Below are 26,170 nucleotides of genomic sequence, written 5' to 3' on the forward strand. Positions count from 1 at the left end.
TAATTTTTCCCGGGTAATAATTGTATTATATTATTTATAATTCGATAATAACAATTTCGGAAAAATTCATCCTATCGAATAAATTTATGTACAAAGGTGAGGATCAAGAAGTAAGTAGTAGTTCTGAAGCTAGGACTGGATACCTAATGTGTACATAGATGCTGATATGTATTTTTACTATCCTTCTACTAACAAATTCCTATGTATACTTACCTGCTTCTATATATTAAAGAGTATTTTTGTCATTCAATCTCACTATTGATATGTTCATCTACATTTTGATTGAATCCAAGTACCTTCGAAGGTTTCAAATGTATTGCTTACAATTTTAATACTTCAACAACAATATACGGTTTTAGAGTAGAGCATAACCATGTTCCGGATCTTGTTATGCTGCAAGATCTTAAATTAAAGCAGATTTTGGCATTCCGGAGTAGGAGTGAAACTCTTACTCTGCTACAAATATTTATGGAGGAGGAGGTGAGGCATAACGAGGCAGCACTGAGGCTACCCAATGGGTTTAACTCAGTAAAAGCAATGATGCAACGGGAACGAAGAAAGGTTCAACCGCCTATCCCAGCATCGTTGGAAGATGCAGCTATATATCTAGAAAATCCAACGTAAGTCAATATTCTGCACACATTTTTTTATTCACTTGATCTGCTTTCTAGAAAAAAAAAGTGGACTGCATATTTCATTCTCGATTATGTTTTAGTTATCGCAAGTACTCTGTTGAATTGGAGCCTCAACAGAGATCATTCTTTGCTGGGTTTAGAGAGGGATGCCTCTTCTTCGTTTCCCGTGGCATCTAATCAGGATAATGTACACCTGCACATGGACGGCACATTCAAAATCGTCCCCAGAGCAGGTGGAGCACATCAGCTCTTCATAGTGCACTGGATGAAGGATCACACAGTGAGTATAATCCCTCCATTATTGTTACGTTTGGCATTTCTTATTTTTTTTCCTTGGAGGCATATCCAGTGGTGTTTTGCCTCATGCCCAACCGGACCAGGCAGACCTACATTGGGGTACTGCAGTTCACTAGGCAACTATTTGGTACCTCCGTTGTCTCCTCTGTCCTATGTGATTACGAGTTGGCCCTGAGACAAGCAGTTTTGGAAGTATTCAGTGGAATTTCATTGCGTGGGTGCTGGTTTCACTTAAAAATGTTTTCATGAAAGGTAATTCAATGTCAAATTTGTATGAAACAATATGGGCTTTTTTTCACTTTTATAATTATTTTTCAGCACGCCAAATGCATATTGCTGACGCAGTTGCCGTCAGAATGGTCATGGCCCTCCCACTCTTGCCCTCAGAAAGAATTTCTGAAGGAATTGACCTCGTTTGTGAGAGAATTAATAATGATGGTTTTTCAAGGTACATGCAGAGACAGTGGCGGAACACAAACATCTCTGTGTTCGGTTTTAGTAATAGAACTAACAACGCCATTGAGTCTCTGCATGGACAATTATTAAAAATAATTGGTCGCGCACACCCGAATTTCTGGGTGTTTGTGCAATTCCTCCAGAAATTCGAGCATTACAAGTGCTCTGATTTACTGAGGGTGCTTAGTGGACTCCAGCTGAGAAGACGGGAGAGGCGCCGTTATTTGGAGCTCAATCAGCGTATCAGTAAGTAAATTGAAGTATAACATGGGATCAGTACAGTTTCCTACTTGATAAAAATTATTCAACCAATTTAGATTAATGCTAAATACAACTCAAATTACTTTTCAGATGATGCTCAGCATCGTTTTGGGCAGGACGGCAATTTGCGTCAGTTCCTGAGTGTTACCAGCCACACAGTGATTGGCATGAATCGGCTGTTTGACCCAAATCTGCCAAGTAAGTCAAGATCGAGGTCCAAAAAAAAAAAAAACTCCATCTCAAAAAGACTAGAACTTGCTTAATTTCAGTTGAGGAAATTCCCGACTCCGAGGGAATGATCCCAAATGCTGTCCAGGGCTTGGAGGAGGTACCCAACATTCCAGCCATAGATGAAGCAGATGCAGCCCTAGTGCCACTGGTAGAAATGCTGGGTAATTATATATTCCTATTTATTGTGATAAAAATGTGGACTTTGCTAAATATTGATTCGATTGTAACTATGTTAAGGAGTAGGTAAATGATGACTTCTATTTATCTAAAAACATTAATATATCGGCATCTCATATAAATAGCAGAAATGTAACATACCTACAGTTCTACAACGTTACTATTTTTCAATATAAAATATCAACATCAAAAATCATTATAGAATTTGATTAATGAAACATATTCTGATTAGGATTATAAAAGTTAATTCAGATATTCATTTATATTCCAGTTGTATCTATAAATACTTTACTTTGGTTTTGCAAAGTGAGAAAACCTTTGTTGATGTCAAAAATAATGAGTACTAATGATTTTTCTTGATCAGAACACAGTGACCAAGATGAGCTTCAGGTTCAAGAAGCTGAAGCCGAGTCTCTGGCCCAGGAGCCAAGAATCTCGGAGCAGCCTGATCAATAAGAAGCTCATCCTTTCGCAGGTGAAGTATAAAATTTTGTTATGAAATGAGTTGAGATCAATTTCACCAAAAACTATATAACATTTTAAAAATATGTGGATCGTTCAGCATATCAGGATTTTCTGATTATTTCTTGAAATAATATTATGATAAGATGGTCCCTTTCATTTGTTAAGTTACAGATTTGAAGTGCTCATCATGTGTTTCCGTCAAGTAAAGTACTGTTGTTCAAAAATGTTGAAAACATCACAAACAATACTTTCAAATTAATCAGTTATCGATAACATTTTTATTTATTTATTATTTCTTTCAGATATGACTTGGTGTGTTTTTCTATGAACTTTGACATATAATAATTGGAGATTTTGTCTTACAGGTAGGTGTGCTGCATACTATTCAGAGCGTGCAACACAAGCAGTGGTTCCATGTGGACACATTGTATATTGCAATGGCTGTCTTGCAACAGCCAGAGACCTAGGAGATATTTCTCGATGTCCCCAATGTCGAGGTGATGTGCAGCAATTTCTGCTGCTTTTTGCACCATGAATTCCACATCCTCCTCATCCTTTGCACTGCAAGATAAGACATTGAAAGTTTCAAATGCACCAGCTTACCAGAGTTCCATCCTCTCCAAGATCTGACAGATCCTTCAATAATTCAGAACCTACTAGAACTATACATAATTCGTTCCTGATACCGATGCTCAAAACCTACCAACGATCAACACCTCCAGTTATCCTACGCTCTCCAAGAAAAAACATTCTTGGGAAGTGAATTGAAAAGTTTCAAATGCCCCAATGAAGATTTGAGATAGCTTAAACCTGAAACCAGCTTACCAGAGTTCCATCCTCTCCAAAGATAAGACATTTTTCGGAAGTGAACAACCAGTTCCATTTTTTCCTTATTTTTTGTGTCCATAGGAAATTGATAAAATGTCATAAACAATTCAACACCTACTTCTATAGGTATATGCACTATCATTCTGATATAACCAAGATTAAAATCTAAAAAAAAAAGACTGTTATCCTGCTATGTATAATACTGCTTTCCAAGGCATAGAGCCTTATACCAAAGTTTGAAGTCTTTTCAGTACTGCAAATACTACGAAGATGTGTAACAATTGAGAATTTGCATTGACTGATACTATATATTCAATCTTACATTTCAGATTGTATTTGCGAGTGAAATAAAAATATTTTCACGTTTTTTTTTATGAATCCTACCATTTGTAATCCATATAATTTATTCAATTCAACATCCAACAATGAGTAAAGCAACAGTATGAGATAAAGTTTTAGTAGAGTTTAATGTGACGGGATACCACACAATCTGGTGTATGATAAAAGAGCTCCAGTAAAGCTGGAGTAAAAACCCTTTCTCCCTAGTAGTGAATTGTACAAATAATAACTTTTCACGAAATAAGCTGAAATATTTTATATTAAAAGGCATCTTGCGGGCCAAAATTGATTCTTCCATCAGTATTCATATATCATATATTATCTTCTTTGGGAAATCATATTTGAGGAGAATGTTATAACGTTTTCATACATTGTCTCTTGTAATCCATAATAATAATAATAATAATAATAAAAACTAATGTCTGGCCTGCCTGGCAGCTATCTGGTAGTTGGCCTGCCGGGCAGCCATCGTAACGACGTAGACGGTGCAGCCAGCCACGCCTGCTGTCCGCAGTCCCATTCCTTTTTCCTCTCTCTTTCACACCCTTTATAGGGGTGCTCTTTCTGCTCTCATTTCTCTACCCCTCACCCAAACCGAGAAAGGGGAGCACAAACCCATGAAAATGGTGATAACGAGAAGCCTCGGAAACAAGTCGCTGCCTGGGGATCGTCAGGGCATGTCTGGAGCCGGCGCTGGACATGACAGCATGCGGGACGTCGGTGGCAGGATGTTGAGGAAGCGGGCTCCTGCTGCAAAAGAAGTTACAGCTCCAAAGCAACAACAGCAACCAACGAGTCCAATTCAATTGCCGACTCGAACCGCTGAAGGTGCTGCGCAGGATATTCAGCCAGTGCTCACCCAAGCGGGGTTAGTTAGAAAGCGCATGAAGTGGACAACGTCCATGAATGAAACTATAGTGCGCATATATAACTCCATCACGGGACTAGGGCAGAACACGAACAACTATAGGAAAAGGCTCCATGAGGAATTCTGCAACGCCTACCCAAATCTCAATGTCACTGAACAACGGGTGGCAGACCAGTACCGCGTAATTCTGAGAAATGAACTAATACCAACGGCCCGAATCGACGCAATTAAACGAGAACTTCAGCGTCCGCCTGCAATAGAGAATAACACCAACACCTCTGATGAAATTCACATGCTTGGGCAACAACAGGCAGAAGAAACTGATACTGAAAGCCCATCTTGCAACGCGAGTGAGCCTGAACACCAGGACGATAGGGAAGAGCTCCACCGACAAGTTGACTCTGACATGAGGAGATACTTTGCCGAACTGGAACGAACAGATCCTCTTCATCGAGTAGCACCTCCACGGCTCAATACATCCAAGAAACTGTCACTTATAATCGACATCTTGAATAAGGACGTTTTACCTGAATACCTACAGAACGGAAGTTCATTGGAATATCTGCATCTAGTTTTTCACTGTGCAGCGCTGACGACAGCGAAAACCATGGGGGCAAAAATTCGCCAAACGAACAATGATGGTCCAAAATTACACAAATTACACGCGCCAGAATGGCAGAAACGTCTTCAACACAAAACAGAAAGGCTAAGAAGAGACATTGGACGACTGACGGAGTACGTGAACGGGAATCGAGGAAGAAAGGTTGTGAAAGCTGCCAAAGAGATCATGGATCGAAACAGGACTCACACAGAACGGGAGACGGAGAATGCTACAGCTCACCATTGCCTCGACACTCTGAAGCAAAAATTAAGTCTGTATGCAGAACGCCTGAGGAAATATAAAAGCAATTATAGCCCGAAAAGAGACAATAATTCATTCGAAAAGTCGGAAGAATCTTTCTACCGGTCACTCACATCGTCGGATGGAGAAAATGGAAAGTTACCACCAAAGGAAGCCATTGAACAATTCTGGACCGAACAATTATCAACGAAACCTCACTTCAATGGAGATACCGGATGGATTGAAGATGAAAAATCTGAAGCTATAAAATATGAGCCGATGCAGCATGACATGATCACAATTGAAGAAGTAAAATCAGCTATCAGAGGACTGCACAACTGGAAAGCACCTGGGCCTGATGGATTACAGAACTTCTGGATCAAGAAACTTTGGATCATGCATGACAAATTGACCTCCGCAATAAATGATGTCATTGAAAATCCTGAAAGAATGCCAGTATTCCTTACACATGGCACAACATACTTGTTACCTAAAGACCAAAGGAATACAGAAGACCCATCCAAGTACCGACCAATCACATGTCTTCCAACGATGTACAAATTAATCACATCGTGCATTTCAAACCGAATTCACAACCATTGCGAAAGGAATAACATAATCGCCATGCAACAGAAAGGATGCACCAAAGACAGCCGAGGGTGCAAGGAACAACTAATAATAGATTCAGTTATCTGCAATCAAGCGACTACAAAAAAGCATTCGATTCTATACCTCACGAATGGCTCTTGACGATCTTGAAGATTTACAAGGTGGATCCCAATATTGTTAAGTTCCTGAAAAACGCCATGTCAACCTGGCGTACTAGTCTTCAAATGAAAGCAGCAGATTGCTCCATTACAACAGGACCTATTCCAATAAGACGCGGAATTTTCCAAGGAGACTCGCTGAGCCCTCTGTGGTTCTGCATGGCCCTGAATCCCTTGTCTTATAGATTGAATTCTACGGACTACGTATTTTCCATCAAGAGCGGCAGTAGAACTATGATGAAACTGAATCATCTCCTTTACATGGACGACTTGAAACTCTTCGCATCTACCAAAAAACAAATGCAACTGATGCTGAAAATGGTGGAAGGATTCTCGGAAGACATCAGAATGAAGTTTGGACTAGAAAAATGTCGACTGCTTAACATAACGAGAGGGAAAATAGAAGATGGTACGTTCAAACTCAAGGAAGGTGCAGAAATTGAAGCATTAAAGGAAGGAGACACATACAAGTATCTAGGCATGAAACAGGCAAGAAAAATCAATCAGACCCAGATGAAGAAAGAATTAACGGAGGAGTTCCTCCGAAGATTGAGGAGGATAATGAGAACTGGTCTCAACAGCAAGAATCTGATAAAAGCGATTAACACCTATGCTTGCTCGGCGCTGAGCTATTCATTTGGTATTATCTCTTGGACGACCACCGATTTAGCAGCTTTACAGAGAAAAATAAGGACGATGCTGACTAAACACAATAAACATCACCCCAAAAGCTCAATAGAACGGACAGAGCTGCCACGACATCTTGGGGGTAGAGGAATTGTTGATTTGTCCAACCGTATGTCCCAGGAAATTGAAGGACTTCGAAAATATTTCTTGAGCAAGGCAGCTTCGTCAGAACTCCATCGAGTAGTTTGTGTTGCTGATAGTTCTACACCATTAAAGCTACAACAGGATCACTTGGAAACCGTCGAACACTCTGCAGAAAGTAAAATGCAAAAACTGATTGGCAAACCTTTGCATGGGAGGCACCAGAACGAGGTCAACCATGATTACGTCGACATATCTGCGTCGAACTACTGGTTGACTTCCGGAAGGTTGTTTCCTGAGACAGAGGGCTTCATGCTCGCCATCCAGGATCAGGTGATTCCAACAAGAAATTACATGAAGTACATCGCCAAGGATGCCTCAGTGGCGGACGATAGCTGTCGTTATGGCTGTGCGACACATGAAACTATCCAGCACATCACCGGGGGATGTCAGAAGTTCGCGGGCACGGAGTACAAAAATAGACATGATGCTGTTGCCAAGATTCTTCACCAAGAATTGGCACTAAAACACTAACTTCTAACTTCGAAAAAGGTTCCTTATTACAATTACCATCCGGATGCTGTGCTGGAAAACGAACATCACAAGCTCTACTGGGATCGCACGGTTCTCACAGACCGAAAAATAACCCACAATAGACCAGACCTCATATTGCTCAATAAGGATGAGGACAGAGCACTATTCATCGACGTGGCAATTCCAAATAATACCAATCTTCTAGATAGGCACACTGAAAAAATTTCAAAATACAGAGATCTCGAGGAACAGACCAGAAGACAGTGGAAGCTGAAAGATATCAAGACCATCCCTATTGTCATTTCATCTACAGGCCTGATACCGAAGAAACTACTAGAGAACTTGAGGAAACTTCAGTTGGACGATAATATCTATAGAGTCATGCAGAAGGCGGTACTGCTCGGAACGGCGAGAACTGTACGCAAGTACAGGGTGGGCAAAATTCGTTGTCTACTGAGGGGATCTCGAGAACTATAGCAACTAGAAGAAAACGGACGACACATTCTCTAGCTCTTTTTTCTTGACTAATCCAAAACTGAAAACAGATCCAGCCTAACGTTAATAGATTTTGAGTTATGAAAGAAAATTGAGAAATTGTCATTTTCAATGAAGCTGAATAACTCGTTTATTTGAACTCGTATTCGAAATCCGTTGTTACATTCTACAGGCAATTTTTTATGAAGAACTCGAATATGATATCATTAAATTTTTTCATCCAGTCATTTTCGAGATACGACAGGGATTTCCGATTTTTCAAATGTAAACTATAGTTGAAAGTTCTCTCATTCTGCTGCAATTTTTTTGCTGATTTCAAAAATGTATCATATGTTGCTATTCACACTAACATAACATAAGAAAAAAAATTCAATACTTTTTCCTGCTTTTCGATTCACTGTTGAATTTTTAGTAGGCTGGCGTAACCATAGCAACCGTTGAATATGCATTATATTTTGTGAACCTGAGCCTCCATGATTGAAATCGCGGATTGCTGAATAAATATTTCGATGATTAATTTGCCATTTGTTCTCGCGATGTTTGGCATGCTTACCTTACGATGGTTTACAATTCGAATACTACCGTGGACAGACGTACCTACTTTTCATCATCTTACTTTTGTAAAAATCATAATTATAGACAGCTTTCGTATTTTATTTATATTTATATAACTGACTCTTTAAGTTTCTTTCATGAATTGAAAAACGATAATTGAATTCTTCTTTAATAATCAGACGAAAGTCTTTTACTCTCTTTTAAAGGATATCGATCTCGATATATAAAAGAAATAATTATTCGACAGTCTGTGATTCCTATCACACAAGGTTGAGTTCACATAGGATTATGTGGAGTTCACAAACCATAATGCATTTTCAACGGTCGCTATGGTTACGCTAGCCTACTAAAAATTCAACATTGAATCGAAAAACAGGATGAAGTATTGAATTTTTTTTCTTATGTTATATTCATGTGAATAGCGACATATGATACATTTTTTAAATCAGCAAAAAAATTGCAGCAGAATGAAAGGACTTTCAACTATAGTTTACATTTGAAAAATCAGAAATCCCTGTCGTATCTCGAAAATGACTGGATCAAAAAATTTGACAATATCATATTCGAATTCCTCATAAAAAAGTGCCTGTAGAATGTAACAACGGATTTCGAATACGAGTTCAAATAAAAGAGTTATTCAGCTTCATTGAAAATGACAATTTCTCAATTTTCTTTCATAACTCAAAATCTATGAACGTTAGGCTGAATCTGTTTTCAGTTTTGGATTAGTCAAGAAAAAAGAGCTCGAGAATGTGTCGTTCGTTTTCTTCTAGCTGCTATAGTTCTCGAGATCCCTTCAGTAGACAACGAATTTTGCCCACCCTGTACATGGGGAATGCAGAGGAACACCGTCTGCTCCGACAGGAAGTGCGGGTGGAGCAGGAATCCAAGCTACAGCAGGGAGGCGAGGAGCGACCTGGACCCGACCACCACCACGAGCCCGAAAACCTGGAAAGGGCTCCAACAGAGCTTAATCCTTTTGATATCTGAGATATCTGGGATAAGTGAATTTTCCTCTGGAGAGGAGTGTGAAAGCCGCAAGGCTTAAGTCATAATGTTTATTGGGACAGTATCTACGAACAGAGGAGAGCAAAGAAAGGAGTGCAAGGATGCAAGGACAACTTGCTGATCGACAAGAGCGTATGCCTAGACGCCAGACATTACAAGCGCGACCTACATACATCATGGTTAGACTACGCGAAAGCATTTGACACCTCGCCGCACGACCTGATCATACGACTATTAAAAATGCTGAAAGTCCACCCTAACATCATCCATGCGATAGAAAGCATCATTGCGTTGTGGAAAACGAAGTTTGCCATCCAAGCAGAGGGACGAACCGTTTATACGGGATGGGTGAGGTACAGAAGAGGAGTGTTCCAGGGAGATTCGCTAAGCCCGTTATTATTCTGCATAACACTCATGCCACTATCAATTGAGCTGAGGGCAACCAAAATAGGATACAAGGCCGGTCCACCAGGCAGAAGGAACCACCTGATCTCCCATCTTATGTACGTGGACGACTTGAAACTCTACGCTCCCTCCAGGACCGCACTACAGCAACTATTGAATATCGTTTCCGACTACACCTCTGCAATGGGAATGTCATTTGGTTTGGACAAGTGTGCTGTTTTTCATGTCCGCAGGGGAAAGGTTGATGATCCAGGAGAAGATATCCAACTGGAAGATGGAATGACTTTTCGACGTCTGGAAGACGGAGAAACTTATAAGTTTCTCGGGATGAAACAGAGGGGAGTACTGGAGACAACACAGATAAAGGATGCCTTATCAGCCAGCTACAAGAAGAAGCTGAGAGACATCTGGAAATCACAGCTGCCAGGAAAGAACAAAGTATCAGCTACAAATATGCTAGCCATCCCGATACTTACCTACTCTTTCGGGGTGGTAAACTGGACGGTGAACGAACTCCTCGATCTTGATAGGTCAACAAGAAAAACGATGAACATGAATCGTACCCTTCACCCAAATAGCTCGATTCAGAGGATATACCTTCCCCGAAGCCAGGGGGGTAGAGGATTGCAATGTTTGGAATATCAACACTATCAACAAACATTGGAAACAGCAGTAAGGGTCCTAAGAAGTGAAGATCCGCTTCTGAAGTTTGCAGCTCAGCATGAACTCGCGAACCACGGAGCCTTCCTATTCCGAGCTGGACAGAGAGCCTTGGAGAAGCTCGGTATAACCGGCGTGTCGATCGATCCTAAGCGTGCTGGAGCACCGATCACTCAAGCGGACCGAAGAAGGCTAGCAAGACTGATCCGGAAGTCTCAGTCGATTACATTACTCGAACATCATATGAGTAAGAGCCTGCACTCCATATTTTTCAGGAGTTTAAAAGACCAAGATCTGTCGGAAGAATTGTCTTTCGCCTTTCTAAAGTCGGCTAGCCTTAAGTCAGAGACGGAGGGATTTGTGATGGCGTGTCAGGATGGAGTAATAAATACCAGATGGTATAAAAAGAACATCATGAAAATGGACACCCCAACAACGTGCAGAGCGTGCCATAGTCAACAAGAAACGATTTTGCACATTCTTTCCGCCTGCAGAGTCCATGCTCCATCGGGGTATATAGAGAGACACAACGCGGCACTCCGAGTTCTCTACTTCCATCTGAGGACGGCATATGAGATAGACAAAGAACCGGCGCTACCATATGTGCCTCTGGAGATTGAAGCGGTGGTCCAGAACGAGAAAGCTCGAATATACTGGAACTATCCTATCTCAACAACACGGCAGATCAATGCAATAAAGCCAGACATACTTCTTTTGGACAAAGAGCTGAAGGAATTGTTCGTCGTGGAATTCTCATCCCCTGTAGAAAACAACATGGTGATGAAGGAAGAGCAGAAGAGGCAAAAATACAAAGATCTTGTTTTCGAGCTTGGAACTATGTACCCAGGTCATAAAGTCAGGATGGTTGTACTAATCATAGGATGTCTCGGAGGAATGAGAGCCAACTACGTGGAAGAATTGAAGATTATTCCGGCCTGCAGATCTTGGGCCGAGATACTAGCGCACAGAATGCAGAAGGCGGTGTTGCTTGGGTCACTGCATATCATCAGATCCCATGAACTCTAGATGCCACTTGCAGCTCATCTCTTTTGTTAAGGGACGCTGCAAGGGCCGGACGAAGAACTTCTCCGTGGAATGTGTGAGGGGTTTTTAGTGAGTAGCCAAACAAGATCTCGGAGTCTCACACTACCTAGAGTGCGGATCCTCTGGGCGCCCATAAAGGGTTTTCCCCTCACACGAAGGGAAAAAAAAATATGTTTATTTCATAAATGAACAAAATACAAACTGAAATTTACTATTTTTACAATGAAAAACATTCAAGAAAACTAACCGTAACATACGAAATAAACAGAAAGCAATATTCTCGAAGGTGCGATCCCGTAGGATTAAACCTTGTGTGAGAATGGAAACCAAAGTCAAAGTTCATAGGTAATGATGTCATTTCCGCAATTTTCCAGCAGAGGGCAGACTAAAGATGTAATACGAAATAACTGAAGACTCCAGGACTAGTGGTTTATCAAGTAATAGGTGTTCTTGATGTCTATGGCTATGAAGTGTCTCGACTGACTCAGGATCCAACCTTTTATTTTCCTCTTAAAAGTAGCCATTATATCGGGCATCTTCAAGACTTGAGGGATACTATTATAAACTCGAGGTGCAAGGAACAGATGCGATCTCTGCCCCTTTGTCCCACGTGTGGTCGGCAACAGAATGAACTTACCCCTATTTCTGGTGTCATGTCTATGCTCATTGAAACTTGCAGACGTTATGTTCTTCCTCTGGTGAACCGCAAGCGCCAGAAAAAACAACTGTCTCATATCCATCACATTGGCAATTCTGAAGAGCTCGTCAGATGGAAAACGATAATGCTTATTGAAAATTACTTTCAGAATCCATTTCTGTGTTATTTCGAGCTTGTGTATATAAGTTTTGACAATTCCTCCCCAGCCCAGTAAACCATACGTTAAATGAGGCTGCACCAATACCAAGTATAGTGTTCTTAACAATTTAGCATCACAGAACTTTTTGAGATTTTTAAATTTCACTATCAGAGTTCTCAATTTTCGGACTATTTTATCGATGTGTTGTTTCCATGTGAGGTGTCTGTCCAACACAACGCCCAAGTATTTTACTGTGTCCGCTGAGCGTATCAAGCAATGATCATATAATATATTATATATATATATATATATATATATAGACAATGATTAAGGGGTGTGGGAAATGATTGGTGTTATATTTGTACTCTCTTCTTTATTTCATATGTCTACGTTTCGATCCACATTGGGACCTTCTTCAGGACAACTAAAAAACATGAATATAAATCAGCACATAAATGAAGGACAAACAATAAGATGACCTACCGAAATACAGAGGTGTTCAAGTTGTTTCCAGAGTTACAGCAATCATAATAATAATACACAGTTAACACAGGGTAGACTGTCAGGAGGTGCATATATCCAAATGAATATGATAAATCCTATATAGCCTGCAGCAATGAAATTATAATCGACACAAAGAGGCACATTCGGAAGTTTCTAAACTATAGAGCATCTAAGAGAGGTTAAACGAAGCGGAGCATAGAACCAGGTGGAAACCCGTGAGCATAAAACCATGAAATGGCCCCAAGGAATTGTCATATTTTTTTTTTTTTTTATTTATTACATTAATTATTTATAAGATGTTGTTATTGTGTTATTTCTAATTCAATTTATTATATTTATTTATTTATTTTGTTTTATTCATTAAATGTCCCATCATTATCACCATCACATTTCCTGTCTGTTCACTCATTCACCCTTATCCAGTCGTCTTCCCCACACCTCGGTATCACTATTCCAGTCTTTTTCTTCCATCAGTCAATTGTTCTCCCCTTTATTTGTCCTCGTGATTCACTCTCACTAAAACACGGTTCGGTAAACAGGTCCCTCTCACCGACCACATTACCCGGTTCTTAATCACATATCAGGTTCGAAATTGACTAAGTATAACTTTTGCCAACCTTTCACTCTCACTGAAGGATGGAAAAAGTGGGTGGAAATTCAAACGTCCGCGGCTCATCCACCATCCACTGTACCCATTTCAGCTCCACTTAGTGGCCTCGCCATCTCTCTCTCACTGAGTTGGTCGAAACGGATCAGATATGTGTAGATACTACTGATGTTATTGATGTCTCTTCTATAATTCATAGAATTGACCTGTCGTATGATGTGGTACATTTCTAGGAAACATCGTTTGCTTCCATTCCGCTCAGAGTCAAGGACCTGGACAGAGTCATAGTCCATGAGATGATCCCTGTTCCTGGTATGGTCGGCCAATGCACAAATCTTTTTGGGGTTTTTTATGTCGCTCTTATGCTGTGTCAATCTTTTCTTTAATTGTTGTGATGTCTGGCCTATGTAAACCTCCTCACATACAGAGCAAGGGACTAAATATACTACGCCACTCTTGTTCATGGTGTTGATTCTTTCTTTTGTGCGACTAAAAAGTTTATCAATCTTAAATTCCGATCGGGGTATCAGTCTCACGTTTGAGGTTCTTAGGAGACTGATCAATGCATTGGTTAGACCCTTGATCAACGGAATGGACGAATAGATAAGGTTGACGTCTGTTGTGGCGGATGCGCTCGTGTCTCCATTTCGTTGTCGTTCAGGTGGACTGGAACTGGAACCGTAGATTAGCCTATTCAATAGATTTCTGGGGTATCCATTCTCCATCATCAACTGATGTAAGAGTCTGAGGTTCTTCTGCCTTAAGGAGTGGTGGGAAATTCTCAAGATGCGATTTTTTAACCCCAACACCATGTTTACTTTCTGCGAATGTGTATGATTGGAAAGATAGTGTAAATATCTTCCTGAAGCGGAAGGTTTCTGGTACCAGTCGAGGATCAGCTTGTTATCAGATGCCCTAATGACCCTTGTGTCCAAAAAAGGGACACTTCTGTTGGTTTCCTCCTCTAGAGTAAATTGTATGCGGTTGTGTTGGGAGTTGAACTTGTTTAGGAGGTAAGTTACTTCGTCTTCAGGCACCGAACAGATGATGTCATCCACGTATCTTTTTATCAGTGGGATGTAAAAAAGGACTCCTATGAGTGCATTATCGAGTACAAACTCCATCACAATCTCTGCAATGGGTGAGCTGGAGCTGGAGCCCATTGGGGAGCCCAAAATCTGAAGGTAAAAGTTGCCATTGAATATGAAGTAATTGGATTCAAAAAGAAACCTGACAATGGCCATGAAGTCCTCCCTTGGTATGGTGGTATGGCAGGCTATGGCTTCCCACTTCTCTCCGATAGCTGACAATGTAAGCTCTAATGTTATGTTGCTGAAGAGTGAGACGACGTCGAGACTGATCAACACATAGTTGTCCGGGAGCTGAATCTCACTGATGTAGCCTGCGAAGGAAAAGGAATCTTCTACGTGGTATCTGCTCCTCGTGGTCGATAGGTAGGAAGACAGAATATTGGTCACAAATATAGATAAGTTTGCTGTTGGGGTGTTGATGCAGGACATAATAGGCCTCAGGGTTAGGGTGGCCTTGTGTACTTTGGGTAAGCCGTAAAATCTCGCTGGGATCGAATTGTAATTGTACATCTGCTTACCTTGTACTTGGGTTATGTGGCCTTTATTGGCCAGACTCTTAATCAGTGAGTTGCCTAGATTCTGTATCTTTGTGGTGGGATCTCTGTGTAAATGTTTGTACTGTTGTGTGTCCTGCAATAAGGTGTCCACCAATTCCATGTACTGGGCCTTGTCCATCAATACTGTTACACTGCCTTTGTCCGCTCTTAAAACCAGTAATTCCTGATGTTCCCTGAGGTAATTCCTACAGTGAAAAAACTCTCTCTGGTATATATTGTTTGTGCTTTTCCTGGGATTGATGTGGTTAGTGATCACATTAGTAGTTTGCGCACGTTTTATGTTCTTCCCCTCTTCTGACCGCGGACGTTTGAATTTCCACCCACTTTTTCCATCCTTCAGTGAGAGTGAAAGGTTGGCAAAAGTTATACTTAGTCAATTTCGAACCTGATATGTGATTAAGAACCGGGTAATGTGGTCGGTGAGAGGGACCTGTTTACCGAACCGTGTTTTAGTGAGAGTGAATCACGAGGACAAATAAAGGGGAGAACAATTGACTGATGGAAGAAAAAGACTGGAATAGTGATACCGAGGTGTGGGGAAGACGACTGGATAAGGGTGAATGAGTGAACAGACAGGAAATGTGATGGTGATAATGATGGGACATTTAATGAATAAAACAAAATAAATAAATAAATATAATAAATTGAATTAGAAATAACACAATAACAACATCTTATAAATAATTAATGTAATAAATAAAAAAAAAAAAAAATATGACAATTCCTTGGGGCCATTTCATGGTTTTATGCTCACGGGTTTCCACCTGGTTCTATGCTCCGCTTCGTTTAACCTCTCTTAGATGCTCTATAGTTTAGAAACTTCCGAATGTGCCTCTTTGTGTCGATTATAATTTCATTGCTGCAGGCTATATAGGATTTATCATATTCATTTGGATATATGCACCTCCTGACAGTCTACCCTGTGTTAACTGTGTATTATTATTATGATTGCTGTAACTCTGGAAACAACTTGAACACCTCTGTATTTCGGTAGGTCATCTTATTGTTTGTCCTTCATTTATGTGCTGATTTATATTCATGTTTTTTAGTTGTCCTGAAGAAGGTCCCAATGTGGATCGAAACGTAGACATATGAAATAAAGAAGAGAGTACAAATATAACACCAATCATTTCCCACACCCCTTAATCATTGTCTATAATTGTTCGGGAATTAAACCAGTGTGTGTATATATATATATTTACATCTGGCATACTTTATTGCGTCCTTTCAAAAAGCAACCTTATTGCGTCTCCCAGAAATACGCTACCTAGGTGGAATCTGATCGAAGTATATTAATCTACGCAAAAAATTACGTAGTTTGGTGGTTTCAGATCTCAGATATCTTTATTAATAAAGAAGTTGATATACGCACATTATTGCGTCCTTTCATGGTCCTACCATTAGTGCGTCCAGCGTATATTTTGTTTTCATATGTAGCACAATGCTGCGTCCGAATTTTATTCAATCTTTCACCATTAGCATGTTGTTGCGTCCAGCGTAGTTGCCACATATGTTTTAGAATCTGGTACAGTAGGATTATTCGAACTCGATGACGTGATCGTATTATAACATTGGCTCCACCTCTATATTTATGATGGCTCTCATCCTTAGTTTGTGGACTGCTCACTTGGGGAATCATATTTCAGAATGTTTCAAACACTCTTTAAGTGTCTTTTTGTCAAGAAGAGCTTTGATGATTATGTTATAATTTTAAAAACGTTATATATTTCATTTTCGTTTTTTTTTTAATAACAAATGAATGTGAGAGAGTGGTGCTCTGGAGATAACTTAAATTAGGAATGCATTAACTGCAGAGTTGTTAGTTTATCCTACGTTTATCCTATGAACAATTTGGCAGCCTGGAGAGTCAACTACTCTCTCAGGGTAGTTAAATGGACGGCGAATGAAATTCTCGAGTTCGATAAAAGAGTTTGAATATGAATCGTAGCCTGCATCCTAGCTCTTCGATATACAAGGACTCTCTTTGCTTATAGAAGGACGAAACCATTGAGCATATCCTCAGTGACTGCCCAGCGGCAGACAAGGTTCGCTCAGGCTGGTTCAAGGGGATCTCATGAACTACTCCTCCTCTGTTATCACCTCTTCCCTTTGGAAGATGGCACTGGAGGTAGAAGTTTAGCTCTTTGATCTTGTTTGTGTGCCACAATAGACAGCTTTGGTCGCGGTACTCGCGGTAGCAGGTCTGGGGGATTCGACAGATGCGCTGAACAAACTGTAACTGTAACTCTTCAATACAAAGGATATACTTTCCTCGAATGCAGGAAGACAGGGGTTTCAAAGTTTGCAATACCAAAATTATACACAAAAGTTGAAAATGGAATAAGATTATTGAGAGGTCAAGACCCACTCAAGGGAATAGTAGCTCATCATAAAATCAAAGTCAAAGAGCTGGAGTGCTTTGGAGGAGCTAATATCCGACATATGAATCGATCTTAAGCTAGTAGGAAAATCTATCACGCCAGCAGAACAAAAGATATTAGAAAGCCTGATTAGACAAGCAAAACTGAAGATTGCATTCGAATATCATATGAGTAAGCATATACTTTATATATTTCAAGAGATTGAAAGACCATGATTTGCTGTAAAAATCATCTTCTGCTTTTCTGGAGTCGGCTGAGCTGATGTCGGAAACGGGAGGATTTGTTCATCAAGATGGAGTGATACTAGATACTAGCATATTAGGTAGTATAAGAAGAATATAATGCAAGTGGTCACCTCAACATCTTGCAGGGCTAGCCGTGATCGACGAAAACTCTTATGCACATCTTGTCCGCTTGCAGAATTCATACTTTATCAGGGTATATAGAGAGACACAATGCGAATTCCTTACTTCCATCTGAGAAAAGTTTATGGCATAGACAAATATCCAAAGCTCTCATTTGTACCTCCAAATACCAAAGCAGTTTTTGAGAATGATAAAGCTCGCATATATTGCAATTAAGCTTTTTCAACAACTTGGCATATGCCAAGTTGTTGAAGAAGCGTGTATATACACGCAAGGGCTCGATAAAGTTCTGCCAGAAAAAGAGCTCAACGAATTTCTTGTGTCGTATTCCCTTCGCTGCTAAAAATAATGTGGTAGTGAACGAAGAACAGAAAAGTGAAATATACAAAGGATCAATGTTCGAACAGGGGGCTTCATACCCAGGGCACAAAGTTTGAATGGTAATTCTGATTGAAGAATTTTTAGATCTGAGAACTAATAACGTAACTGAATTGGAGATTATTCTGGCCTGCAGAACTCTGGCAGAATGAAGGACTATCTCAAGAACGTGGGGACAACACCTGGTTCTGTCACTAGGGCAAGAAAAGGGGTTCTGGACGTGACAATGTTCAACGCAGCTTCCAGAAGAAGTGTTAAATCTTGGGAAATGTTGACCTAACCATCAATCTCTGACCAAAGGATAATCGAATATAAAATAACAAGGGAGGAACTGATCTACCATTAAGATTCATCTGAAGCAAAACTTACAACAGTTCAAAACTAATTGGCCAAACCTCTCGCACTACGATCTGGAACAAAAAGTCGATTAGGGAATTTTGTAGGCCTTCCACTCCAGTTATCCCCTCCCGGAAGTTTGAACGAGTGAGGATGCATCTAATTAATCCTATTCGTGCATGGACTCATGCCGACGATTTTGAAATCTTTGGTGATCTAGGCTCTATTGAAGACTGCGTTTCCTGCAGCGTGCTTTGTGGACTAATTCTTGATTTGGTGTGGCAGAAATCAACTACCATTGAGCATTTTTGAGTGCAATGTCACCACGTACACCAGGAAAAAGAACTATTTATTGTATAGTTATAGTCTTGATGGCAGCGTCCTGAGCAAAAAAAACGGAGATAAAAGATCTTGGCGTTGTTTTGATCAAAGTTTTACATTTGTTCCTCATGTTAATCATTTACTTGGTACGAGCCAAGAATATATGAATTCATCGTGCGTAATAGCAGATATTTTCTGATCCGGAAACCATGATTTTGCTGTTCAATACATTTGTGACGAGCAAACTGGAGTTTGGATGCATTGCTTGGAACCCAATACACGATTGCCATACACATCACAATGGCATATATTCCAAGAGCTGGCGACGAAAATTGGCAAAAGATTTGTAATGGATCATAATTAAATATGAGTTAGTTTTGATGGTGTATATGAAACAGCACCTACGCTTAAAGGTCAGGTAGTGGAACATCTGACGGCGACGCTCTTTGATTTATATAAAATTACAATATCCGTACTTTGGGGTGACTACTGACTGCCTCTCTTCTATTGATTTCTGGTCTGAATATTTTATTCACAAATAATATATGATATTTGGGCAGTAAATGCAGTTTCAGTTAATACAATTCTTCTGAAACAACATCGTCAAGGCAGCAACTTATGTTGTGTACTGACACACCGCGTTTCACTAAAATGAGATCTGACCACTTTTTCAAGTTTTCTGTTCTATTAACTAGTGACAATTTTCAATCATTATAAAATACTTGTAGAGTGTGTTGTAATTTCATATACCTACATCAAAGCGCGTCGCCGCTAGATGTTCCACTACCTGACCTTGAGAGTGGGTGCTGACTTATGTACATATCATATTAAATTATACGCCAGTACAAAACTTTTGACGAATTTCGTTGCCAGCTCTCGGACTAATGGAGGCTGTTCAGAGAAGTTTTTTCGAGTAAGATCATGCTGTTTTGTTGAATAAATTCGGTGCAGTTAAGCTTGATGTCAGGAAGGGCTTTGTTTGTTTGAGGTTCCTTCCTGGACCCTTGAATGGCACATCTACTCGCTAGAGTAGGATTTCATGTAGGACGCCCAAGTTCTAGACCCGTACGCTTGTTCAACCTTACTACGCCCAGAACGAATATATTGTTTCAGTCATCTGTGTACAATATGATTTGTTTCAAATTCAATCAGATCTCGCATCTCTGTGATATACACTTTGACAAACAGTCCTTATTAATTAATATATTACAGGTTCACTACATATATACAAAAGTTTACATAATTTGTAGAACTTTTTAATTTTTGTGGTGAAGTCACTTCTAATCCCACAGCACTCAGAAGTTATCAACCCCACAATATCGCTCAATAAGCCAGACAGATAATTCACCGAAGGAGAACAGGAACGATCTTTCAGTTTTTCCAAAACAACCTTCACAGGTAGTAAACCCATAACTAGAATCGATACAGCAATATAGACCAAGAAGAAGGAAGATTGGCATATTTAAAAGACGATGTTTGGAGTGGGCAATGAACACCTTCAATCTATATAGATCACCAGAAGTGTAAAGAAAAATCCTAGAAAAGATTCGTCTTCATCTTCTGAAGATAACCAGAAGCTGCTTAGAATGAGTCATATACACAGAAAATGGAGAAGGACAAAAGTTCCCTTCACACCAAAATGGGGACCCACAATCTTCAAGAACAATTAATTCAACATCGTTTCTATTGAAGACGATGAAGAAAGTAGTAGATAACAACATAAGAACATAGAATCTGGAGAATACACCAATTCACAAAGGCCAGATGGCCTACAGGACGACCGATCAACAAAAACTGCTCTGTATGACCGTAGTGACTCTATAGCTAGATTCCTGGTCCCTCGGGAACTAAAGGAAATGGAGAGGCAAATACACTTGTTTCTAGCAATAAGGGAAGTTGACGTTTATTCATCCAGTGGAATAAAAAAATTTTAATTCACAAGTGAAATGAGATGACATAAGCGGATAAAGCGATACCTTTCATGTCAATTTATAAATCCGATAATTCTCTGGGAAGTGTTATCGTTTGATTTCTAATTGAAGTGGAATAAAATTCACGTGAGTTATAATTTTTTTTCATTCGAAAAAATAATAATGACAATATCAGTTAAAAAAAACACCATAAGGGCACTTCAATCGGACCTGCTATTGCTCTAGAGACAGAATCCAATTCTTCACCTAACAGACTTTCCTGATGACCTTGGAGCCTAGGAAGCTAATTCATTTCAGTTGTGCAAATACAACTTGGTTTACTTGTATACACAGTTGCCAGATTTCGGACGCAACATTATGCGTCGTGTGAAAGATGTATATTGACTGTATATCAGTTTTCATCATTTGAAGCGCCCTCGAAGCGGAATTTGCGTGAACTAAAAATATACTTTAGGTTTCATGAGACGCACTTTACTGCGTCTGGAGATATGTTTTTCAACATGGAATAACTCTCTTATCAAAAGATGAATGAAATCTATAATTGTTCCAAAGATAGCTCTCGACGTCCTTCACGATTTGCGACCACCCCTGTCGTTGAATCCCTCGAAATACCACAGAAAACTTTGAAAAACAATGCTGCGTCCGGTATACGGACGCAGTATTATTCAGGACGCAATATTGTATGGCCCAAAGACAATGTATGGACGCAACATAGTATGCTGGATAAATATATATATATATATATATATATATATATATATATATATATATATATATATATATATATATATATATATATATATATATATATATATATATATATATATATATATATATATATATATATATATATATATATATATATATATATATATATATATATATATATATATATATATATATATATATATATATATATATATATATATATATATATATATATATATATATATGTGCGGTGAAAGATAAGTGTTACGCCAACAATCCAGAAACAATTCAAGACCTCAAGACCGAAATTCAAGCTGCTATTGGTGAAATAGGGCCCCAAACAATCGAAAATGTATTAAAAAATTGGGTGATACGAATAGGCTACTGCCAAGTCAGCCGTGGTGGTCATTTGGCCGAAATTATTTTTCATAAATAAATGTCATGAACCAACCTTTTAAATAAATGTTCAACCATTGAAAAATATTGAGCAGTTTTTTTTTTATAGCAAAATTAAATTCCAATTTTTAAATGGGCCACCCTTTATATATAATAATATTATATATATATATATATATATATATATATATATATATATATATATATATATATATATATATATATATATATATATATATATAATATTATTATATATAAAGGGTGGCCCATTTAAAAATTGGAATTTAATTTTGCTATAAAAAAAAAACTGCTCAATATTTTTCAATGGTTGAACATTTATTTAAAAGGTTGGTTCATGACATTTATTTATGAAAAATAATTTCGGCCAAATGACCACCACGGCTGACTTGGCAGTAGCCTATTCGTATCACCCAATTTTTTAATACATTTTCGATTGTTTGGGGCCCTATTTCACCAATAGCAGCTTGAATTTCGGTCTTGAGGTCTTGAATTGTTTCTGGATTGTTGGCGTAACACTTATCTTTCACCGCTCCCCAAAGATAATAATCCAATGGCGTCAGATCGCAGCTTCTTGGTGGCCAATTCACATCAGCATTTCTGCTGATTATTCGATTTCCGAAAATGCGGCGTAAAACATCGATTGTGGCGTGTGCTGTATGGCTCGTTGCACCGTTCTGTGGAAACCAAACATCGTCCAAGCCGTCAGCTTCAATATCTTGAAAGAACCAATCGTTCAACATTGCGCGGTAGCGCTCGGCATTGACGGTTACGGCGATTTCTGCTTCATTTTCAAAGAAAAATGGACCGATGATGCCGACAGACCAAAGTCCGCACCAAACAGTCACTCGTTGTGGGTGCATTGGCTTCTCTATGACGACGTGCGGGTTTTCTGTGCCCCAGATGCGACAATTTTGCTTATTAACATAACCACCGAGGTGGAAATGAGCTTCGTCCGAAAAGATGATTTTTTGATAAAATTCGTTATCCTCCGCCAAACAATTTTCCGCCCAATTTGCGAACCGTAGACGACTCGGATGGTCAATTGGCTTTAGCTGTTGCACCAATTGAACTTTATACGGCTTCATGGCAAGATCTTTACGCAAAATTCGCATCAAAGAAGTGCGTGAAATGTCCAATTGTTGAGAACGATGGCGAACTGATGTTGATGGTTGTTCACGCACACTTTCAGCCACAGCAGCAATATTTTCGGTTGAACGGACCGGACGTGTACGTACACGTGTTGGTTTATCCACCAACATTCCGGTTTCACGAACACGCTTCACAAATTGATCCACAAATTGGGTTTTTGGAACATTTTTTTTGTCGAATTTTTTTCTTAAATTTCTCACAGTTTGAGTAGAAGACTCACCACTTTGGAAATAAGTTTTTAATATTTCCCAACTTTCTTCAAGCGAATAGCGTCCCATTTCGTAAACTTCAAACTTTCAACTAAATATTAGTCACGTCAAAAAGAATAGTTGACTTTTATAAAGTCAAATAATCGGTAGTTCAAATTCCAAACACTAGATGGACCACCCTTTATATATACATATAATTTATTCAATTCAAGAAAATTCTGCCTTTTCTTGAGGGAGCGAATGTGATAAGTATCGGGAACTTGAGATTGCCGACTCTCACTGACCACTTCAAAACAGATACTTATTCTACTCGTCAATAAAATGTATTGTTAGTTAGTTTTGTTATTTGAGAGTGCTCCAGATTTTGAGTATTTCGATCATCTAATATTACCTAAAAAAATATATATACTGAATAGAATGGTATTTGTTCTGTACCATTTCATTCGATACCTACTTTTATTTTTGGAAAATGGAGAGTTTGATGTACCCAAAAGAAGAACTCTTAATGCATTTAATCATCAGATTGCTTTCAAAGTATCAATATCAATGGTCCCATTCAATTAGTTTAATAAGTCGAATAAAAATCAGAAAGTTTCCGACTCCGACTGTATCGGTTATGTAAATATAAACAAACAAGTTAGGTTATCTATGGTCAGCTGTCAGCTGTACAAAATTTAAAATTAAATCCCCATATTTGTTCCAACTTGTACAATCATATCAAAAAACTGTGCCTAACTTCTTTCAAACTTCATAAATGGTTAGACAAAGATGACAGACAATTGACCTTCGGTCAGTCGGCCAATCAGGAGGTAGTGGGCGGTATTTTCTGGGGAGTGATCCTTCGGGGCAAATCATTTTCTGGGCACTGATCTTTCGATTCAAAGAGATTTCGGTCGAGTGAGTCGTACCGATTTATCTGATTATCTGCAACTGTGGACCCATTTTGAACTTGTTGAGTTGACATACACAATGAAAGAGATGAAGGCAATGATTTAGGGGTGTTTTCATCTATATTTTTTAATGTTTCATCAGTTTCACTGCTGTTAAAATCTATCGAAATGCTATTTCTATTCTCGAAAAAACTTGTTTTCCCTTTGACATGGGAATTTTCATTCTGTCAACATCACCCTCACCAATCAGTACGTCTGAATCAGCCTTCATTTCAGCGTCTGCAACAGCTCCATTGTAATCACTTGGAAGAATACACATTGCATACAAATAAAAACGACAAAAAAGTGGCAGAAAATAGGACAAAGAAATAGATGGTAACGTTTATTCACATTCGTGGCGACGTTTCGCAAAGGTGTCCCTCCGCTCCTTCAGGCCTACAATTTATTGAAAGGAATATTTATATGGTATACATCAATCTGGATTGATCAGTAAATATTGTACCTGGTAGTTTGAGTTATTCTATTGTAGAGTTCTTTAAGATTGCTGGCCGGCCGTTTTTCTGTTTCCGAGTGTTTTGTTATATTCATGGTTTCCTTGATCCTCTTCATCCTGACGTAATATTTAACTTTTGTTTGAGTTGATACATGTTTTTGGTGAGTTAGTATATAATTTTCAGTGAACTGTATCCCTTTTAATGAATTGTAGGCCTGAAGAAGCGGAGGGACACCTTTGCGAAACGTCGCCACGAATGTGAATAAACGTTACCATCTATTACTTTGTCCTATTTCCTGCCACTTTTTTGTCGTTTTCATTGATGAGATGAAGGACGCTAATCATTCTGACAAATCTTGAATTGGGCAGTATGATTAGTGGTTGATTCAATTATCCGATAATTTTTTTACTGAAATCTTACCAAGACCTTGATGAGAAATTTTCTTTCTCCTTTTCCTGGATTTCTTCATTTTTTCAGCATCGCTACTCCCACTTAGTTCATCTAAGTTAGCTATGATTTCAGCCACAGCTTCAACATAATCATCTACAACAAATTTAACATATGAAATTTCAATAAGAATCGAGATTGAAATAACTAGAATGACAGTCACCTCCGGAATTCCATTTAATTTGTTCGTAGGGAAAGTAAAAATTACTTCAAACCCCACTGCGATGTTAAAATTAAGGAGCATGTATTAGTTAGTTTTGCAATAGTAACCTTTGCTTTTTATAAAATCAACTTGATAGTCTTCCCAATCCGTCTGAGGGATCTTCCAGTTGTAAAATAGCTCTTCGAATTTTCTCCGTATTTTTGTAAGGTGGCCACAGTAGAGTTGAATTATTATTCATCATCCATTTACTTGGAACCACTCTTTTTTCATTTTTCTCGTCTACAATGATTGCGTATTTCTTCATTGTTATTAGTATCTATAAAAATACATAATCACATAGCCTACTAGAAGTTCGAGGCCGTAATGTTAGACGTTGCCGTTGTTACCATCGGAGAGTCACGAAGCACGGCCAGATAGAGAGAGTGCACTGATTTGATAGGCAACTTCAACAGTTTTCGATTAAATTCCAATTTGCTTTCAATTCACTTTGAAATTAAGAACTGTAGGGAGGAAAACAATACAGCATTTAGTTTATTTGCGATCAGTTTCATAATGTTTTATCGCAAATAATTCAGAACTCACCACGAAGAGGTAGCTGCCCAGGTGACCATATCTCATAACAGTTATGAAGCAGAAATGTATCCCGCGCTCCTTGTTTTATAACAGATATATCACACTAAGAGTACAAATACAGAACGCTTATGTAGCAGCTATGCTCCTATGTCCGCCTCAAACAAGGAACACATCTCCTTTCTGAAAGGAGCATAAATAGTTCAAACATGGACCATGCA

At 39.0% G+C, this 26,170-nt stretch overlaps 2 protein-coding genes across 4 annotated transcripts; one reads left to right on the forward strand and one right to left on the reverse strand.

Annotated features, from left to right (window-relative positions):
- Positions 1-803: 803 nt before the first annotated feature.
- LOC123313775 lies at positions 804-3,020 on the forward strand. The gene is made up of 6 exons (XM_044898783.1): positions 804-915; positions 975-1,634; positions 1,740-1,847; positions 1,919-2,041; positions 2,422-2,532; positions 2,888-3,020. The coding sequence occupies exons 2-5, from the start codon at positions 1,178-1,180 to the stop codon at positions 2,511-2,513; spliced, it is 780 nt and encodes a 259-aa protein (XP_044754718.1). The 5' UTR covers positions 804-915; positions 975-1,177; the 3' UTR covers positions 2,514-2,532; positions 2,888-3,020.
- LOC123313776 lies at positions 2,942-25,777 on the reverse strand. Of its 3 annotated transcripts, XM_044898784.1 has the most exons (4): positions 25,384-25,777; positions 25,190-25,312; positions 3,348-3,515; positions 2,942-3,083 (listed from the first exon to the last, which is right to left on the reverse strand). In XM_044898784.1, the coding sequence occupies exons 1-4, from the start codon at positions 25,391-25,393 to the stop codon at positions 2,986-2,988; spliced, it is 399 nt and encodes a 132-aa protein (XP_044754719.1). In that variant the 5' UTR covers positions 25,394-25,777; the 3' UTR covers positions 2,942-2,985. The 3 variants fall into 3 exon arrangements, 1 of the variants encoding a protein (XP_044754719.1); XR_006537770.1 differs by lacking the exon at positions 2,942-3,083 and having other exon boundaries at positions 3,386-3,515; positions 25,380-25,777; XR_006537771.1 differs by lacking the exons at positions 2,942-3,083; positions 3,348-3,515 and adding an exon at positions 24,302-24,554 and having other exon boundaries at positions 25,380-25,777.
- Between the last annotated feature and the right edge of the window lie 393 nt (positions 25,778-26,170).

The sequence above is a fragment of the Coccinella septempunctata genome, chromosome 5, assembly GCF_907165205.1.
Source record: "Coccinella septempunctata chromosome 5, icCocSept1.1, whole genome shotgun sequence".
NCBI classification, from domain to species: domain Eukaryota; kingdom Metazoa; phylum Arthropoda; class Insecta; order Coleoptera; family Coccinellidae; genus Coccinella; species Coccinella septempunctata.

What these genes read in the sequence shown, in the direction of transcription:
- LOC123313776 (XM_044898784.1), bottom strand. An exon ending in AATTTCTCATCAAGGTCTTG is followed by an intron (nt 3,516 to 25,189) that starts GTAAGATTTCAG and finishes TTTTTTTTTTAG; the next exon opens with ATTTTAATCTTGGTTATATC. An exon ending in TTGGAGAGGATGGAACTCTG is followed by an intron (nt 3,084 to 3,347) that starts GTAAGCTGGTTT and finishes CTTATCTTGCAG; the next exon opens with TGCAAAGGATGAGGAGGATG.
- LOC123313775 (XM_044898783.1), top strand. Translation starts at nt 1,178, where the DNA reads ATGAAAGGTAATTCAATGTCAAATTTGTATGAAACAATATGGGCTTTT. An exon ending in GGAGCTCAATCAGCGTATCA is followed by an intron (nt 1,635 to 1,739) that starts GTAAGTAAATTG and finishes ATTACTTTTCAG; the next exon opens with ATGATGCTCAGCATCGTTTT. An exon ending in GTTTGACCCAAATCTGCCAA is followed by an intron (nt 1,848 to 1,918) that starts GTAAGTCAAGAT and finishes GCTTAATTTCAG; the next exon opens with TTGAGGAAATTCCCGACTCC.